Raw genomic sequence first — 18,694 nt, forward strand, 5'->3', positions numbered from 1 at the left:
AAGGCACATTAGAAATGTCCAATAAATATTGGTTACATGAATATTGTGTTTACTTAAAGTGGCATGTGTGACTCAAACATTCATTAAGCACCTACTACATGCAGATCAGGAGTTATCTTTATTTCACTTGGGGGAATTAGTACAGACTTCACTGAAAATGTATGAGGCTGGAGGAGGGTTTTATTCTGCCTATAGCAGGACCTCACTAACACCCTCCCACCCCAGTGTTTCCTATCTCTGAACGCTCTCTAGCTATACAACAAATTGGGGGATTGATTCTCCTTTTCCAAGTTCTTGTATTACCCGGCTTTATTCTGGTTGTTCATTTATTGCTATTAATATGTGCTTTAAAGTTGCATCTGCACAACAGTTACATCTTTGCCTTGGTAAACAAGATCATCATTTGGAAACACTGATCCAAAATCAGAATACAGAAGATCAAATAGAACAACATCAAACAACACTTCTTCCCTGGGCAGAAACACTCTTCGAGTGTAACAGTGATCTAGAAGGAAAAGGAAAAAGTACTACCAGTGATGACAGCCCAGTTTCAGAATGGCTGTTAGGATAGGGCATTTTAATGCTTAAAAAGGAAGGGCCATCTCTCAAAATGATGGCATTCTCAATTTAACACATTTAGTTTTATGGAAAAGGATTTCAAGAACATATCTACACATTTCATGTGAACAGATACAAAGACTCCTGCATATCCTTGTCACTAATATGCATAGAATCAGAGAGTCACAGTGCCGTAGAGATTGCATATACTCTATACACACCAAATACACACACACTCTTTAAATCCCCAAAGACATATTATGTATATTCAGACATACATAGAGCCATAATTATATCTGATATTCTGGGCAAATATAACAATTTGAAATACCAAAATAAAACAATCGTCACTCCTTTTAAAAAGCTTGTAAATAACAGATATGTATAAATAAAGTTTGAGGTAAATTATTTATTCTTCTTCAAGTTGAGCCTTTTCTTCACTTTAAAACGCATATGTCAAAGCTGAAGTTAATAAAAACTTTGGAGGCTTCTAAGGACATTAAAGTTAGCTGACTCTATTAAATAATTAAATAACTCTTTAATTAACAATTAATTAAAAATTTAATTATTAAACAAATAATTAAGTAAATCTGATTAAATAATATGAAAAACTGTCCATTCACAAAAGTCCAATATTTTCAAAACCATATTCTAAAATCTAAGTCAATTTATTTTCATGTCAGTTTGTCTTATGAATGTAATTTACTAGAGAATAGGTAAATAGCATTTACCAGGCTGTGATTCATTATTGCAATAAACTTATTTAGGACCACAATGCACAATGAAACACCACTTCACATCCACTAGGATGGCTATTAAAAAAAAAAAAAAAAAAAAAAAAAGGAACATAAGTATTGGGGAGGATGTAGAGAAACTGGAACTGTTGTAAACTGCTGGTGGGAATATAAAACGTGCAAACCACCACGGAAAATAGTTTGGCAGTTCCTCAAAAAGTTAAACATAGAATTACCACATGACTCAGCAATACCCAAAAGAATTAAAAACAGTATTCAAATAAATATCTGTAAACAAATGGTCATAGCAGCACTATTCATAATAGCCAGAAGGTAGAAACAAGCCAAATATCCACCAACAGATGATGGATAAACAAAATGTGGTGTATCCATACACTGTGTACTGATTGTTTGTGTCCCTAAAAGTCATATGCTGAAGCCCTACTCCCCAACGTAATAGTGTTTGGAAATGGAGCCTTTGAGAGGTAATTAGGTCATGAGGGTAGAACCCCCATGAATGGGATTAGTGGCCTTATAAGAAGAGATACAAGAGACGTAATCTCTTTCTACCATACGAGAATACAGTAAGAAGGTAGCCATCTGCAAATCACAAACTATGTCTTCATCAGACACCAAATCTACTAGCACCTTGATCTTGAATTTCCCAGCCTCCAGAACTCTGAGAAATAAATGTTTGCTGTTTAAGCCACACAGTCTCTGGTGTTTTGTTATAGCAGCCTACACTGATTAAGACATACTACAGTGGAATATTATTCAGCCATAAAAAGGAATAAAATACTGACACATGCTACAACATGGATGAACTTTGAAAACATTATGCTAGGTGAAAGAAGCCATATACAAAAGGTCACATAATGTATTACTCCATTTATATAAAAATATCCCAAACAGTGAAGTCCAGAAGCAGGAAGCACATTGGTGGTTGCCAGGAGTTGGAGGAGGAGTTAATGGGGACTGACCACTTAATGGGTATGTTTTCTTTAGGAGCAATGAAAATGTTTTAGAACTTGATCAAGGTGGTAGTTGCACAACATTGTGAATATACTAAATGCCACTGAACTGTTTACTTTAAAATGGCTCATGTTATACAAATGTTTCCTCAGTTTTCAAAAAAACTTAGGATTCCATAGAATAATAAATTTAGTTGTTTTAAAATTTTATTTTCTTTAGTAATAATGAATAATTATTAGTGAGTAAAGAATCATATATATGAACAATGAAACCAAATCCTGGATTTTTAAATCTGATTAAATAAAATGTTTAAGTATCTCAGTTTTGATCAACACATACAGGTGTATTAAAGAGTTTATACGAAATATGTCTGAATATAGGGAGAATCATTCTCCAAAATGTGTCCATTATAAATATCATGTGTGTTTGGGGTTCTACTGAATTGCTTACTTGACAAAAGGCTTCCTTAATTCATGTATTTGAGAAACAAAGTACTCATTGGAGAAGATACTTCATGTGAATAAAACCACAATCAATGCTTGTTTGGGAAACTAAGTTCACCTGACAAAAGTGGTTAAAAAAAGAGAGAGAGAGAGAGAGAGAGAGAGAGAGAGAGAAACAAATAAAGTTAACATTAACATAATAGTTTCTGATGTCAAGATTCCACAGTAACAAATGCTGGATGTCACTGTATACAGAGCCTTTTAGAGACCACTTTAATTTTTTTTTTTTTCAACGTTTATTTATTTCTGGGACAGAGAGAGACAGAGCATGAATGGGGGAGGCGCAGAGAGAGAGGGAGACACAGAATCGGAAACAGGCTCCAGGCTCTGAGCCATCAGCCCAGAGCCCGACGCGGGGCTCGAACTCACGGACCGCGAGATCGTGACCTGGCTGAAGTCGGACGCTTAACCGACTGCGCCACCCAGGGGCCCCTAGAGACCACTTTAAAAAGCAACCCAGCAGATAGTTATATGTGTAGCTAATTAACAGACACCTACAGTACAAAACAAAACAAACAAAACAAAACAACAACAAAAAAAAACTTATGAAATTTGATACCTGTAGAATTTCCAGTGGTGGCCTCATACAGATTCAAAAAGTGCTTCATATCAAAAAATTTAGGTGATATAACCTAAAAATCTATGATAGTTCAAAAAGTAGCTCTACTGATGACAAAGACACAGATATAAAAGATGCATTTATAAGAAGTATTAATAAAATTGTTTCATGAAATGAGAGGTAAAAAAGTGAAATGCCTGAATAAATATTAATCTTGTATAATGTATAATTTTAAATATTTTTGAGTTAATCAAAAGAAACCCTTTTGTGATCTTAATGGGAAAATAGAGTATCACTTTATATTCAAAGATTATCAGTATATGTATGCATCAGAGAAAAGACTGAAAAGAGCTACACTATGAAAATGTTACGGTGATTAATTTGAAAGGTAAAAGTGATTACTTCAGGATTGTGATTTTAATTTTCTCTATACTTCTTTTGCATTTTCAACATTTTCCTCAATCTACATGTACTACTCTTGATTAAAACAGAACAGTAAGAACTGAAAATAAAGTTTATTTTCTTAGTGACATGGAATTATATAGAACCTTTGCTCCAGAGGAGGCCAAGAGTCTCCCAGTCTAACCTACTGCCAAATTGGAGAACATTGGACATCATCCAGCTTCTTCTTCATACTGAGATCAGTATTTTGAAAAACACTTGTTCCACTGTTAAACAATTGAAAAATTCCCTGATTCATCAGTAATTTTATTTATTAATCTCTATCTATGCCAGGGGCTGAGGTCTGCATGATAAACTCAAATATGTAGTATTCTCTAATTTTCTGCTACCTACTATTTCCAATTTTATAATATGGAGAAAGAATATAGGCTAACACCTTTCTTTAGAAGATAATCTATGAGGTATTCTTTAAGTTTTCACTTTTCCAGGATCTACTGTCGGTTCTGTTCCTTTGTATACCCTACCTGTCTTTCATTAACATCTTAAAATGGCGTAGCCAGGACCTAAAACAACATTCCAAATGATTTCTGATCAGCCCTAAAGAGTCAGAATTAATCCCAGGATATCTGAATATTTTTCTTTTACCTTTATGAATGCAGTTTAAGACTGTATCAGCACTGCTAATAGTTACATGTTATTGACCACTTAAGATTATAATCAATGGAATCACCCAAGTCCATTTCACTAACAACTCAGGTCTTCCAAATCTACTGCTTAAGCAAAATGCATTTTTCCACTTCCAAGTTTAAATATGAGTGGGAGGGGAATTCATCTTAGAATAAAGGAAATATATATTTCCTGGTCACACAAAGCTCTCCATTTCCCTTGTATATTTTTAGCTTGACTAAACTAATAATCAATCGAATATTTATTGCGTGTTTTATCTACAGGAAATTGTACACTTTTAATGTTCAGTTTATGAAGAAAATCACAGCATCAAAGGCAGTGTGGCTGATTAAATGAATCACTTAAGGTCTTAATCAGAGAGAAAAGTGAACACAGAAGTGGTTAAGAAATAATGACTTTCCCTGGGTCTTTTAGAAACCACCGATTCACAAACTCTGTTTTCCTCTCAATGTTCCCTCAGCAGCAGCAATAGTGCCAAGCCCCAGCAGGGATAAGAATCTCTCTACCTACATCCCTTATATAAGTTCTAAGAAAGAGTTACAGAATTCCAGTTTTCCCTGTTTATATCTGACTTTATACAAATATAGCCACCAATTTATTTCTAGGTTTAAAAAACTTGATATAAATCCTTGGGAAGCAAGAAATACTAACATTCTAAGTTTCAAATACAAACCTGAAAGTTAAATTGTACATTAGTCTTATTAGTGAAATCTCTATAACTTCTCATGTGCCAAGATTTATTATAATCTGCCAAAAATGAGAGCAGCTATGTCTACTGGAAAAATCTTATCTGCCACTATTTTGTCCAAACCATACAAGTAGTGGCCTAGTAAGTGGTTAGAAAAAATGCTCCCTACTTGCATAAGCACTTAATGTGCCCACTTTTGTCCTACACAGATTTTAATTAACAGAATGTCACTTCACACACATACGTAGTTTTCTCAGAAATGGTAAAAAGAGCTAAGTGTTTGGAATTACCTTGAGTGGTGAAGTTGAAGAGTGCAGGTGTGTCTCGCCCATTTGGTAGTTTGACATTTGGGTCCCTTAGTTCATCAAAAAATGAATGTGCACAAGCTTCCAGTGGTGTCAATCGGGCAGTTGGTGTATACTCCAGCAGACGGCTACACAGTGCAATTGCCTCCGGTGGAGTCCGGGGTCGGAAGACCTACAGCACAAAAAAAAGGGAAAGAACAATTAATGCTTCCGTGTAAGAATCTTAGCAAATTATCCTTTGAGTACTGAGTTAATCCCCACCACGTACAACAACATGGTTGCATTTGTGAAAGGAAGCTTCTAGAATGAAAAGAGTTAACTGCATATGCTTCACCACACTGGGGTGAACTGCTAATTAAAAACTATATGAGAAAAGCTCAGAGAAAAAACTAGGGGAAATAGGAAAAAAAATCTACAGCACAATTAAATATGCACACAAAATACAGGCACAAGAGAAAGACTGGATTCTGGAGGTAAGCACACCTAGAAAAATATAAAATTTTTAAAAAAGATTTGACTACTGTGGCAGTAAAATAAAAAGCTGCCTCTTTTGTGTGATTTTTAGCAGAATAATTATCAGAATAATTGACAGCCCTACTCAAATTTGGTAATCAAGATCTTTTAAAAGAGAAAAGCTATTTAACTTTAGATCTACAAATGCCAGTGACTTGGTATTAACTCTTTAATATAAGAGTCTACCTTATTTGAAAAAAATTCTTGAGTACCCAGAATTTGACAAAATGTCCAAGGCTTTTCTCAAGGAGTAGCTGTTATCACAAACATGGCCAGATTACCCTCATTTGAATGAATATTCTAGGGTTTTAATTAGGGAGAAAGAAATGTACTTTTCATTAAGAGCCATTAATTCACAGAAAAAGTCAACTGAAGGCTATATTAAAGCAAAATGCATACGAACTAGTTTGCTTAAAAGAACAGAATGCCTTCCACATCTATGTCTTGAAATGCTTAATCAATACATAAAACTATGAAAATAACTGTTCTAAATTATGGAGAGTTGAAGAATAAAAACAGAAAGGAGAAAAACAGAAATAAATATAAACAGATGAACAGAAAGCCTTTGAAACAAAAGAAAAATGAAACGTATACCCCTTGATAGGAAGAACACAGGATAACAGAGGGTGTGGTAGTGGCAGCAGACAGACATATAAAGAGAGGCAGAAAAGTATAAATGGAGGGAAACAGTGCAGGAAGGACATGTAGATTGTGATGAGGCATGGAGGACCCTGGGAGTAAGGTTTCCTGATGAGAGCAGCTCATGTAACATCTGGCCGTTCACTTAGACTGGAGGTAGGAGAACTAGTTACTACTATAGAGCTCATTACTTCTCAAGAGACTACTTGTAAGAGTACTTTCTACAGTGAAAACCTTTTTTTCTTTTGTTTTTACACAAAGTTTATTGCTAATAAAGATATTTTCCATGGAAATTGAGAAATTGGCTTGAGTAGGAATTCATTTCAGGACGTTAAAGGCCTTAGTTATTCATTTGACCATATTAGAAAACCCTCTGTACAGTCAAAAACTGCTTTATCTTTATTCTTTCGAGTGATCTGAGTTGCCTCAGTCAAGGAAATCTTCAAAGTATTATATTATTTGAAACATTCAGATCTTCCACTATTCTAAGAAATTTTTCCCTCTCTTGCTTTCTAGCCAGGTTCATTTTCAAACTCAGAATGTAAAAGAAAATAATCAGTGGGAAAACTCAGAAAACCTTTCATAAAAATATCAAGTATTACTGAGAAGTTTTATCCCTGAGGGCTGTCTGCATTTATTTCACAGCACATGGATTTATTTTGCTAGCTAGTCTAAGGAAAAATGCTTTTGCACCAATATGGGAGCACATAAGTAGAATTAAAAGTACCACTAAAAGTAGAAGTAAGTGTCTCCTGCTAACATTCAAATGTAGGGTAGCTGGACAGTGAGTGTACTTTAATGAAAAATTTCATGTTATATTAATGAAGATTCTGTGTTAAAGGTACTAATAAACCAGTACTGTAACCTTATCTCTGATTATTAAAAAAAAAAAAAAAAGTCACCCACATCCTTTTAGTATCTTACTGGCTACAAATGACCATCCAGGTTGGTACTAAGATAGGTATTAGCTTATTTTGCCAGGGAATCCTAACTCATGGAAAAACAGAGTTAAAAACAATAAAGAAGAATTCATTCTAAGAGCCTACATTAAAATCAAGACTTAAGCTGCCTTTAAGAAAGTATCCGTTATTTTTTTTATACCCTTTGAGAGATTCCTGATAAGACCAGTACTCTATGGATAAAGGTTAAGTGGGAAATTACGTGGAGTCAAAACCAGTGTCTCCCAAAGTTCAGATTTGTGACCATAATATAGGGTGTGGTAGCATACAACTTCAAAAAATTAGAGGTCAAACTAGAAAACAGCTCTTCTGAATTATCTTTGTGTCTAAAGAAAAGGAAGCCAGTAACTACTGAAATCTGGCTAATAACAAAGCTTCTGCTGCTGTACTCATTTAAATTGTTTAAGATTCATAACCTTTATTGCTGCGTATCGTTGTTCATATTTATTCTTGTGAAAGTAATTTTTAAACCCCACAATTCCTAAACTTTAGTCTAGATGTCAATAAATCACTCAGGAGACTGATAACCTAAATATATGATAAGTAAAACCTGTATCGCCACATAGTGAATGAAGAAGAAATCACAGCTAGCTACCTATGCTGTTTTTACTTTTACATTTCCAGAATGAATAACGGTTTTGCCTTTCTAAAAAAAGTTTTCCCCCTAGTTTTATAGACCTGCCCTGAAATTTTGGGAAAAAAAAATTAAGTACATACCCGCACTCCTGAGGTGAAATGTCCTGTTCCTGACGAATCCTAAAGATGATAATGCAGTGAAATAATCCAAACAGGGGAAGTCAATCCAAAAGAGAATAGTCCAGCAAGGAAAAATATATCCAGTGTTATAAGAAATCCATGGTGTTGGGGGGGGGACATAGAAAATGTTTATACAGTTATAAACTTTAAACATCAGTCTCCACAGTAGCAAGTCCAAGTTTTAAAAATTATTTCACCACAGTGTATGCAAAAAAATTTTTGATTGCGCAATGGTGAGGCACAATAAAGAAACATTTTAATTTTAATTTATTATGTTCCAATGCCAGTGCGTTTATTAAAAAAATACAAAACCAAAAAAAGTTAAAATCAAAATGAAATCTAGAAGTAAACTTCCCAAAGTAAAGTGTTTGGTCTTCTACGACCTGGATTCATCATCCATTGACATGACTGGGATGGGGCATATTAGCCTGCTTTTAAAGATATCAGTTCCCAATATGCTAATTTTTATCTATTAATTTATTCCAGTTAGACAGTATAAACATTTTTTTGCTTAATTATTAGTGATGGAAGAAAGTAATAAATATATTTAATTTATATTACTATAGATTTCAAGCCAGATATTTTCAATTTGTGTGAGCTAAGAAGGATCAGGCCACCGCGGATTATTCTCCATTTTGGATTGACTTCCCTGCTAAAAGATATTTGCTGACATTCTCATTATTTTAGGATTCTTCAGGAAATTGACATATCACCTCAGGAGTGCGGGTATAAACTTACTTTCTCTATTGTGGGCTTTGCCCCCTCATACCCTTGCACCCATTACTTAGTAAAAATAAATATAGAACATTCTTTCCTTTTTGGAAAAACTCACTGAAAAAAAAAATGCTACATCTTTGAGCACTACAAATTCAACACAGTTCCATGTGCAAATATGCCCAATTCACCCACCAAAAGCTAAACAAAAAATATATACAATAAACAATACAACTAAGGGACAGTCACAGTTATAGGTGACATGCATAGTAATGTACACCAACACCTAGGCACAACGGAGCCAAATATGCAAGGGAGGTAGTAGGATCTATTATGTCTAGGTATTGAGAATAAAAAATGGCAGAACTCACCAGTAGCTGTGAATTCCCTTGGCTATTCTAAGAGAATTTAACATTCTTTTAGGATAGTTTCCAGTGGGGGAATTAATATTTTGCAAAAATAAATAATCCGCGGATTACTTTTAGTCTGCAGACTAAAATTTAGTACACGGATTAAAATCCGGCCCATCAGAATAAAAATCTCTCATGAACTAAAACACAATCAGCTGGACAAAGATAGAAAGCAAGACTAAAAAAAATGAGAGCACAAAGTAAGACTCAATTGGGCCAACTAACGATTAGTGCGCAGACTAAATATGGCCAGCCAAGTATGTTAGCAAGGCCATGAAGAGCCCAAAACACCCCCTGTAAAAACTAAAAACAAAAATAAATAAATAAAATAAAACAGAACAAAGCAAATAAATAAATAAATAAATAAATAAATAAACAAAAGAAAGAAAACAGAAAGGAAAAATTGAAAAGAACTAAAACACTGACATGAACTTTTAAGTGATTCAAATACTACCTCACCTGTGCAGCAACTCATTTTCTTAAATTGAAGCAAACTCTCACCACAAATACTAGTCCATAGAAGAAACTAACAGAAAGAATTCATTTTTTTCAAAAAGAAAGTCTCTATGGTATTGAACAAATGCAAATGAGTCCTTAAATGAAGAATTATTCAAAATAAATTTGCATTTGGATAACTCAAAAATGACAGAGGCAATTTTCTCCTTACATGTCCTAGACAGAAACTTTTGCCATCAAATACCAAATTTCAACCTGGAGCTAACTGTTATAACTGAATCTTAAGCCTTTTAAAATTACCATTTATAAACAAATATCAAGGCCTATGATTGATTCTCATAGCATCAGCTCTCAGCAATTCTACTATATTAAACAGCCAACCAGAGCAATGTAAAAATGCCTACGGCAAAGATAATTAATCTAAGTAGAACACAGAACAAGTGCCGTGCCTGTTCCGAACAGCTATTCTTTCCTAGATTTCATTGTGATAAATGTACAACATAGACGCTGTTCTCTGGTTATACACAAAATACACAAGCACCCAATGTTGAAGACTGATAAACCATGAACACTCCTAAAGAGCAACCCCAATACTGCCTCTCAAGCAGTCTATTTATCATCTAAACTTATTTGCAATTTGTAAACCTAAATATAGGATTAAAAGTGAGACGATGCCATAGATTTGTTAAGAGTTATGTTAATTAACCAGGTTAAGTAGCTACGAAAAAACTTAAGTCTACTAAAGAATTCACATGTGGTACATCATTCATAAGAAGCACAAACATCCTTTCCTTAGCCAAAACAGAGACAGCATTCAACAAATTTCATCTGTACTAATTAAAAGGCTTATTGAGTTTTCCTGAGCTCTACTACAGTAAGAAATTATTATATGTGTTGACATCAGCATTTAGTTAATTTCTCCCTCTAACATCACTCACTGATAAAATAGTACTGCAGGCTTACCCAGAAGTATGATTTACCAAATGTCCACTTACTCAATTTAATCTCTCATTGTTCACAAAATAGTTACTGAAGTTAGACTGACCTTCCTAGGAATATAGGAATATTTTCTTTTTATCCATACCTCCTCATCTTAAGGGACAGTCCCCTAGGCTACAACAATTCCTGACCTTACCAACATCTAATCAAATCAAAATCCTCCTTCAACAGCCCACCCCACCTTTTTCTTCTATCACCTTTAAGAAGGCTTCCTTTTTTCCTCTACCTCCCTCACTGGAGATCTGCCTTATACCTATACAGCACGTGAAACACCTCTGAACACCTACAGCACACAATCAAGTATCTGGTTATATATTATTCAATATTTGCTTCAACTGAGTCATTTATATCACCTGTAAGCTTTTCAAAAACAAGGACTATATATTTTACTTCTTTTTCATACTTTATGGTATCCAGCACAGTGCTGGGTACATATGAGATAGGTGTTTTAAGGAAAAAATGATATATTAAAAGTAGATTTTTGCTTTCTTTTTTAATTTACCTCCAACCCTATCCCTCTGCTCCCCACAAGTGATCTCAAAACTTACGCTTTAGTATTCTTTCTTGTTTATATTATCCATCTTACATAGGGATTAGCCACCCTAGGGGCTAGATTTTAAAGTGCATAGTTTTCAGCAAAGAAATGGGAGCATAGCCAGTATAACTAGAAAAATGAGGAAGTCTACGCACATGGGAAAATAAATGTTAGAGAAGTGATTATTCTAGCACTAATGAAGATGTAGGTAGAAAATTCAGTAGAAAACAGTGTATTTTTGACACAAGTGATAATGGATTAGTAGAATGTTCAGGGCAGATGTTAAGTAATAATATAAAACTAATTTACCTAAGCAACAGAACAAAACAGACAGGTGCAATCTTAGGAACTAGTAGAAATCCCACCATTGTTTTAGGCTTTCTGGAATACATGTGAGCAAAACCAGAAAAGGTTGATAAGCTTGCCTGCAAAAAAAGAAGTCTGACAACAAATTTTGTTTTGTGCTCTCTCGACCCCTCTGAAGGCATTTTTTAAAACTGTAAATGTGTTAAACTATAGTTGAAACAGCTAAGTTTACCAAGTGAAAAATATTGTACTGAAAAGCTCAGAAAAAAAAGGTAAAATTATAAAGTCTTCAAAAAATAAGTACGGTAGGAAAAAAAAAAGTACAGTAAGGTTTTGTGTTTAGTTTTAAACATAGAGAATAAAAAATGTACCATGTCCTATCTAGTCTGGTACCTTTAACAGCTGAAACGACCTCGAACCCAATTTTCTGCTTACTCATAGCTAGTTGTAAATAGTACTACATTTATTCATTTTCAAGTGTGTGGACAGTGTTCTAAGAAATTGAGTATGTAAGGACTGACTTGTGGATACTGCTTTCTGTGATACTTAACCAATAATCTACGGCCCCATATATCCTATAGACACTTAACTATTAAACTTACTACGTGTTCCAAAGACTTAGCAACAAACACTTTAATGTAACTGATATCCATCTTATTATTACCATTATGAAAAAGAAATTAGGAACTGCTACAATACATATGGTGTAACTTGAAAGGTACTATAAGAGTTATATGGTGGGAATTAATCATGGAGAGCTCAGAAAATTAGAAAATATTTCATGGGAGAAGTTAAGATTTGAGTCTTGACAAAAGATTAAGATGTGGTAAGCAGGCAAGAAGAAGATCCTTCCAAGTGTGAAAAGACGCTAATAAAAGAGAAATATAAATCGCTTCTCTGGGGGAAAATTAGAGGTTAGAAAGGTCAGGAACAGAACAAGAATAAACTTCTTGCTTTTCTGGGGAAAAAAAGAAACAATAAGGAACAGAATGACTGTATAATCTATTATCCAAAATGGGACACTTTTGAGAGTGAAGGGACATTCAATTAATAACTGAACTAGACAAGCAAATGTGGGACATAATCATCACCTTGTCTTTATATGTATGTCATATTTTCCTAAAAGCAATGAGTAATCACAGAAGATTTCTAAATAGGAGTGACAGTATTACATGTACTTTTAAGAAAACTTTGAGCCACCTGGGTGGCTCAGTAGGTTAAGCGTCCCACTCTTGATTTTGGTTCAGGTCACGACATCATGGTTTGTGAGACCAAGCTCTGCATGATCAAGCCCTGTGTCAGGCTCCACGCTGATAGTGTGGAGCCTGCTTGGGATTCTCTCTCTCTTTCTATCTCTCTCTCTCTCTCTAACCCACTCTCGCTTGACACATATGTGCTCTCGCAAAATAAACAAACATTAAAAAAGAAAAAAAAGATGTGAAACTGAAGAAGGGAAACTGGTTAGGAGGCTGTTTTAACAATTCTATGATATGATGATGGCCAAAACTAAACTCCAGGCAGGACAGAGAGGACAAACCATAGAACTATATTGGAGGCAGGATCTTTATATTACTTTAGAACTAAAATAAAATAATCCTTTATGTGCATATTACTATTTTCCAAAGAATCCGAGAAAAGACAATAGCTAATTGGTATCTTGCAAAAGAAAAAACTCCAGGCACAAAGAGTAGGAGTGATGTTCAAACTAGATCCTCACTTCATACCTAATAGACAGACTGTCATTTAACCATACCTCGGTATACTAAGTGCAGAATTTAAGCTTCCTCTTCTGCCAGCCAATTTCCATCTCTTTTTAATTCTCAAACTTTCTTTGCATCACTTGTTTTCCTTTCCATCTGGCTTTTTATTCTTTGAAGTTTACAGTATACAGCAATGCAGGAGGTTTTTATCCTCTTATCCCCACTCAGTAATGGTCCCTGTTTCAAAACATTAGCATTTTCTTTCCTACTTAAACTTTAAATCAATGAATTAGATTGCTCTGGCTATTAAGTAATAGTCAAGGGCAACTTATTGGATTTCTAAATTCTCAAGATTCCTGCCCTAAACCATACTAGAAACATCTCATTGTCTAGTTCTTCTGTTTGCTATTTTTCCTACACATCTAAATCCCTTCACTTCAATGTTTGCATAAAAGACATTTCTTTCTTGATCTTTCTGTCTGCCTACATTTTTGAGCACACCAGCTTCCAGTATTTGGGGATATAGCTGTACTATACTGCAGCACAGAAAAGCAGGGTTCACATGCTCACAGTTTTAGGAAATGGACCTAATGTAGGTTCTATCAGAAGACCAAAATAAAGGCAAAGCAGCTTTTGTTTCCAGACTTTGTTACCTGCCCTCAAAAGGCAAGAAGCTCTTCTCTTTAGAGAACATTATGTGTTTCTTAAAAAATAACTTCACTGGCAGCCTAGCATAAGACAGTACTTCTGAGGCTGGTGTTTACTATCATAATAGAGAAGACAGGGGACTCACTTCCTGCCAGAAATTTAAAATTTTATGTTTTCATTTTGATAATAACCTATTTTAAAAATCAACATAAGCATATTTTGGATCATCTAGATTCATCCAGATGACAGAATAGTGTCATGGAATTTCTGTGTCTGAATTTGGTTTTGTGTTTACAACCAATAACATCAACCTAGTTATGTGCGCTAATGAGAAATTAACATAAGTGTACTTATTACATAATAAATGCATTTGTACTAAGTGAAAATCAAATTATGCCAAGGCACACTATATGAATGAAGAGTTCACAGTAGTTTGAACACACAAAATAGGTGGGAGAAGTGAGTCATCATTCTACACATGGTACATAGGAATGGAAGCCTAAAGAAGACAAACAAACAAAAGGGCTTTATATAGATTATTCAAGTTTGAAGAGCATTATTGTAAGATATAAAACATCAGGAGTCCACATAAGTAGAGGAAGATGTAAAGTATACATATTGACCACAAATCTTATGCAGGCTGCATTTTAATTATAAACAACCATTCCTCACCTCACGTTCCATCTTAGCTAATACTTCAAAAGATATATCCTGGGGGAAAAAATGCAGAATATGACACACACTAATACTGGCAGCAGTCTTGATGTAAAAAAAAAAAAGGATAGAAACCGTTGAAGTAAATTTCATGACCTCAATTTCAGCATCATGTTGGTTAGATAGATACTCTATATTAAGGGTAGCATGTAAGGAATACTTAGATTATACCAAAAAGAGCTTTATTTTTCTTTCTTCATAAAAATGACACTCTTATTAATGAAAGTGTGGAAATGCAGAACAAAGAAAATAAAATCACCTACACTCATCTCACTCAAACATTAGCATTTTGGAGTATTTCCCTGTATTTATTCAATATATAGAATTCTCTTTATTTTTTGTCTTTAACATGGTTGAAATCATAGTATACTACAAGTCACTTATACTTTAACTTATAAAACTTCACTGAATTCAAACTACAACTCAACCTTTAAATCCCAAAAGGTCACCTAGGAATCTCTGAGTTTAGAGCCAGGTGAGAGACCCTAAGTATCTTGTGACCCAGTTCAAAATAAACTTTAAGCGTAAGATCAAAGAATGGTTTATCTCAGAATACTTAGTGTTTATTATAAATTTTAAAAGGTGTGGTGGGGAAGGCAACATCATGGCCAGTAAAAGCTAACCTAGAATTCTGGCACTAAAACACCAAGATCTCCGATTCTAAACAAGTAATTAGTGACAAAAGGATCTTCTGCAGTGAAGAGAGGTAATAAGATTCTGAGAACTTGAAGGAAAAGTAACGAGAACCATAATACGATTTACAGAAAGAAACATACTTTGAATCTGGGAATATAAATTATTTCATCTATAGCCCTAAATTATTTCACCTCTTATCATAAAAGATACATAACCAACTAAATGAACCCATCAATGCTCAAAACAAATGTTACATCTACATTTTTAAGTACAGAAAATCTCTGCTTGAACCATAAAAGAGCTGAACATTTCTAACTCACAAAAATATATAATGAAATATACATAAAGACGAGAAGAGGTACATGTTACATAACTCTAAATAAAGTCTGGCATTGCATGCACGCGCACACAGGCGCACGCGCGCGCGCGCACACACACACACACACACACACACACACACACACAGTAGAAGTTTAATCCTGCCTTTGTCATGGCCACCTACGTAATCCTGAATAAGTCACTTGGTATCTTTGGCCAGAGTTTCTGAATCTATAAAATAAGGACACTAGAGATTCACTCTAGCAATAAGCCCTGATTGAGATTTTTTTCCTCTGCTCTAATCTCACAAATTACACCAAAATGAAAAAACTTTTAAGTAAAATCTCTCTTAAAATTATTTCAATTAAGTATCAAAGAAAAAAAACATTTTTCTGGTAAATTAGTACCTATGCTCTTAGAATTGGTTCCATCTAATGTTGGGGTGAGGCTATCCAAGGGCTAGTGATATCCCATTAACATAGCAATACTTTCAATGTATACTCCAAGCCAGATCAAATCTTTTTATTTCTCTCCCAAAACACCAACAGGAAAGTAAATAAAAGAAAAAAGACAGTATAATCTATAATAAGATCTACATAATAGTTTTAAAAATAAATATATGAAATATACATTTTCATATGCTATATATTGAAAAAGTATCTCTAATTGTGTGAAGAAATTAACTTCTGAGTTTTACATAGTCAAAATTTATATATAAGATACTACTCCTGATGAAATTCTTTATTTTGATGATATAGGTACACTGTCGTTATCCTACAAATAAAAACCCAGGCTGAAAACTATCTACAGGAAATCAGTAGGGACAAAACTATATACTGTCAATGACACACTGATACTACCCAACTATATTTAGATGCAGAGCTGCTGTATACTTTGTACTCAGGCAGCTATCTAGTATCAAAATAGTTTAGTTTAAGAACAATGAGAAACCCAAATTTAAGTTAACTACTGGTTAATGTGCTTTTTAAAAAACTCTTTTTGACTCACCTTAGTCCAAGGATGTGCCTTAATTTGAGGGAATTTGAATTCTGTGTAGTTTGGGTTCATTTCTCTAATTTGCTCCCTTGTTGGTGTCCCCAGGACCTAGATAAAGAAAGCAAGTTATTGCCATATTTTTCTATATACTTACAAATATTAAGTCTTTATGTTTTAGCATATTGGTTTCATTGGAAAAAGGAATTCCAAAGTTATGAAATACAAAACTCCTTAAAAAGAGCAGACTTTGCACGAGACTTTTTTTTTTATGTTTATTTTTGAGAGAGAGAGAAAGAGCACACGCGCTTGTGGGGTAGGGGCAGAGAGAGAGGGAAAGAGTGAATCCCAAGCAGGCTCTATGCTGTGAGCGCAGAGCCCAACATGGGGGTGAGATCGTGACCTGAGCTGAAGTCAGAAGAGCCTGACACTTAACTGACTGAGCCACCCAGACGCTCCAAGACTTTAAATTTTTAACTGGCTATGGATCCTAATGCTATACTACCCTACACAGACTTCTATGAGATAATCATAATGTGAAGCCACTGTTGTAAAAAAAAGATCACTCAAAAGCATTCAAGTAAAAATCAAACATCTTTGTTCTAACTAGAAAAACCATCTACTGTAACCAGGGACATTTGAAATGAGATCTTTTATTCATTTAGTGTAGTCAAAGGTTTTAATTTTTTTAAGTTTATTTATTTTGAGAGAGAGAGAGAAAGAGAGAGAGAGACAGAATGAGTGGGTAGGGGCAGAGAGAGGGGGAGAGAGAATTCCAAGCAGCTCCATTCTGTCAGCGCAGATCCCGACATGGGGCTCAAACTCATGAACCATGAAATCATGACCTGAGATGAGGTCAAGAGTCAAACACTTAATGGAATGAGCTACCCAGGTGCCCCACAGGTTTTATTATCAATAAATTAATAAGGAGAACTTACTCAAACAGTCATCAATAATACCATTCAGTGAGTATTTAGTGATTGTTCCCTGTGTCCAAGGAACTATGCTATGACATATGGAGAATACAAAGAAGAAGAGATTTCTTGTTATAATGAAATTACATATTTGTGCATGGGAAAGAGTATAATACAAAATAAAAATATATTGAATGCATCATTGCCTCTAGAGATGCAGTATGCACTGGACGAAGTAAAGTCTATGGAATTGACTGCACAAGACAGATGACAGGAAGAAACATAAATTACTAAAAACGAGAGTGCTTTGAAGAAAGATGATACATATCTTTCTTTATAATTCTAAAGCCTGGTATAAAACAAATTTGTTACAATATTCAGCCATTTGTAATTCAAAAATAGTGGCAAAGAAGGAGTGGAACTTAATAATAAGTACTGGATTTGTGGTGGTAACCGGTGGATAATCAGGGCAAAGTAAGAATTTCAGGGTTTTTCTGGTTTGTTTTTTGGTTCTAATTCTCTAGACTTCATTAAAACCAGAACTTAATCAAAATTTTAAGAGTTTTATTCTTCAAAAGACACTTTTTTTTTTTTTAATGTTTACTTATTTTTGAGAGAGAGAGAGACACAGAGTGCGAGCAGGGGAGGGGCAGAGAGAAAGGGAGACACAGAGTCCAAAGCAGGCTCCAGGCTCCAAGCTGCCAGCACAGAGCCTGACATCAGGCTTGAACTTACAAATAGTGAGATCATGACCTGAGCTGAAGTCTAATGCTGAACCGACTGAGCCACCCAGGCGCCCCCAAAAGACACTCTTAAGTAAACAAAAAGGCAAGCTACAGACTGAAAGAAAACATTTGCAAAACATACATTCTGCAAAGGACTCCTATCTAGATTATAGAAAAGACTCCCATAAACTCAAAACAAAACGACAAACAACCCAATAAAAATGGGCAAAAGATAGAATCAGACACTTCGCCAAAGAACACTCAGATAGTAAACTAAATAAGCACATGCAAAAATGCTCAACCTCATTATTATCAAGGAAATGCTAGTTAAAACTGTAAGATACCACCTAC

General features: G+C 34.6%; 1 protein-coding gene across 3 annotated transcripts in view; it reads right to left on the bottom strand.

Annotated features, from left to right (window-relative positions):
* GSK3B (glycogen synthase kinase 3 beta) overlaps positions 1-18,694 on the bottom strand; it is a 196,413-nt gene that overhangs the window by 26,134 nt on the left and 151,585 nt on the right. For 2 of the 3 annotated variants that reach the window (XM_043594257.1, XM_043594259.1), the window contains exons 8-10: positions 16,720-16,815; positions 8,237-8,275; positions 5,394-5,580 (exon numbers count right to left, since the gene is read on the bottom strand). In XM_043594257.1, the coding sequence (XP_043450192.1) occupies positions 5,394-5,580; positions 8,237-8,275; positions 16,720-16,815 (322 nt within the window). The remainder of the gene's footprint in view (positions 1-5,393; positions 5,581-8,236; positions 8,276-16,719; positions 16,816-18,694) is intronic. The other variant, XM_043594258.1, reaches the window with a different exon arrangement.

This window comes from Prionailurus bengalensis, chromosome C2 (genome assembly GCF_016509475.1).
Source record: "Prionailurus bengalensis isolate Pbe53 chromosome C2, Fcat_Pben_1.1_paternal_pri, whole genome shotgun sequence".
NCBI classification, from domain to species: Eukaryota; Metazoa; Chordata; class Mammalia; order Carnivora; family Felidae; genus Prionailurus; species Prionailurus bengalensis.